At 33.1% G+C, this 2438-nt stretch overlaps 1 protein-coding gene across 1 annotated transcript; it reads right to left on the bottom strand.

Moving 5' to 3' along the window:
* Positions 1 to 425: 425 nt before the first annotated feature.
* On the bottom strand, positions 426 to 1344 carry LOC131613920 (uncharacterized). Its single transcript, XM_058885557.1, has one exon. The coding sequence runs from the start codon at positions 909 to 911 to the stop codon at positions 426 to 428; it is 486 nt and encodes a 161-aa protein (XP_058741540.1). The 5' UTR covers positions 912 to 1344.
* Positions 1345 to 2438: the final 1094 nt, after the last annotated feature.

Genomic DNA, 2438 nt, shown 5'->3' with positions numbered 1-2438 from the left:
AATAAAACAAACACTACAACGGCAAATAATGTAGTTACAGGAAGGCTCCTCCATCTACTATGCACCATTGACAGTGTTGGATTTTCTTGAAGTTAAGGTTGCAAACCTATAATTAAAAATGAACTCGTGTTAGGCAAGGCACTGAAACAACAATATGCACAAAGAAAGTAATTCACATCTCCAAATGCTTCAATGATCAATGATGTACTTGAGTTGGTGTAATAAAATCTAGCTAGAAGAATGTTCACTATATTTTGAATTGCAAAACCATTATACGCATAAAATGTGCATAGATAGTTGAGTTCTAAACATGGTAATAAGATCTGCAAAATATCTGCGACACAGTAAGGTAAAGGAAATGGTCGCACAAACAAAGCCAAATTAACAAAATTGGAACAAGTATATCATGGGAGAAGGACTTACTTTCAATATGTTGGAACTAAACTTTCAACATAATCCCTGATAGAGAACCAACATATCTTATTGTTGATTCTAGTTTTCTTTGCTCGGTTATTTTTCCAGTCATAGAGAATTGCACTGTCTTGTTGGCCGTTTGCTAATAATAATGTATCACCATCCTCAGAAAGATGCAACGGCGTTAATTTAATACGCGGGTGACCAAGTTCATAATCTATTCCAACATTGTGATAACTAAATTTAAGGAATTGAGACCAAGATTTTTCATCTCCGAATTTCGTCATCTGCCATATGAAAAATTCAGTTTCCTTATCATAAGAAAAACAAAGGGAATCCATCAACACACAAATATTGGGAAATTTTATTATACTCATAACATTGTTATAATTTTTAGGGGGCATCAACTGTGTGAATGTCTCTGTGCTCAAATCAAGTGAAATTATTACAAATTCCTCAAGAATATCATCTCTATCATACACACTCTGAAATGCCATCCAGTTAATAGTGCAACTCAAATGTACACCATCATACTCATAACCATGTTCCAATTGAAGAGGAATAGCAGGAAAACCATGAATAGTTCTCCAAACATTATCACCTAAACTCAAGACTTTCACAACATTGGTTTCCGGATGATCCAAATTTGAACCGAACAGCACCACTTTATAAGTTTCAGTTGAATTATCATAACCAAACGTGAACTTACAATATTTATAGTTATAGAAAACGGTCCCTACTTTATCAGATATTGCTCTTGTAGCAGGATTCCAGAACCGAAGCCACCTTTTTTTATACCCAGTAATCTGATTGAGAGAATAACCTGCCAAGCATACTAGTCCATTGCAAGAACCAACAATCTCATCACAGTTCTTGTCATTCAATTGGTAATAAGGATCACTAGGAATATCGATGCTATGGTTTTCCCATAATAGACTAACAGGGAAGGGTACAAAAATGTAATCATCATCGTTGTGCGAAGATATAAGTGAGAATTGTGGATTTAGTGATGAACGATTAAGATGAATTTTGATGAACATAGAATCAGAGATGAGAGTGTTCCATGACCTACAGACGCATTTCATCTGCATCAGATATTTAACCCTAAGACGAGATAGAACATCGGTGATAAGCTCATCGGGTAGAAATATAATTGGTTGATTTGATTTCAACAGCTGGGTAGCCATGAGAGCAACCTAATGTAGAGTGATATGAAAAATTGATGCCGTAATTTCTTTATAAACAAGCCAAACACAGTTCACCCTAATTCTATATACACCTGCGTACTAATTTTCTGAATTTATAAATTTTCTAAAAAATAATCAATAGCAAATTGTATAAAAGTAAAAAAAAAAGAAAAAGAAAAAGAAAAAGAGATTTATGATTATTTTAATATTAACTTAAAAAGTTATATTACATAGTTAATTGATTTAATATATGTAAAAAAATAATTGTTAAATATTTTTTTTAATGACATACTCCTGTCTCAAAATAATAGTCGCATGGATGGTAATTTGGCTGGCTTATACACTATAGATACCTGCAAAAAATACCAACAATGGGTAGGATAAAAACTCGCAAAATAGGTGTAGACACGAGCACATGTAACTATCCATTAAAATAAGTAGTTATTTGTGTGGGCACGAGTATCAATTATTCTCTTACACATTTTAATAAAAGTGTTTATTTTTAGGGTTAAATATGTTTGACGTCCCTATAAATATAGCGATTTTCGGTTTTGGTCCCTACAAAAATTTTCTTCAAACAATGGTCCTTGCAATATTTTCCGTCCCTATTTTTGGTCCCTCCCGTTAGATTCCACTAACAGAAGCTTACGTGGCACGCCATGTGTCACGCCATGTCAGTTAAAATCAATACTAATATAAAAGAGACAGATTGCGGACGTTTTAAACCCCCTTTAAATAACTTAAAAAACAATAATTTTTCACAAGTAATTAATCAAACAATTGTTAGAGAAATATTTGTTACCCTCATTCTTCATTATAAGTATTGACAAACCGTGC

The sequence above is a fragment of the Vicia villosa genome, linkage group LG6, assembly GCF_029867415.1.
Source record: "Vicia villosa cultivar HV-30 ecotype Madison, WI linkage group LG6, Vvil1.0, whole genome shotgun sequence".
NCBI lineage: Eukaryota > Viridiplantae > Streptophyta > Magnoliopsida > Fabales > Fabaceae > Vicia > Vicia villosa.
Note: the sequence above shows the minus strand (reverse complement) of the source record. Positions and strands in the feature narration are given on the sequence as shown.

Coding starts and splice junctions, on each gene's coding strand:
- LOC131613920 (XM_058885557.1), bottom strand. CDS start 911: ATGGCATTTCAGAGTGTGTATGATAGAGATGATATTCTTGAGGAATTT.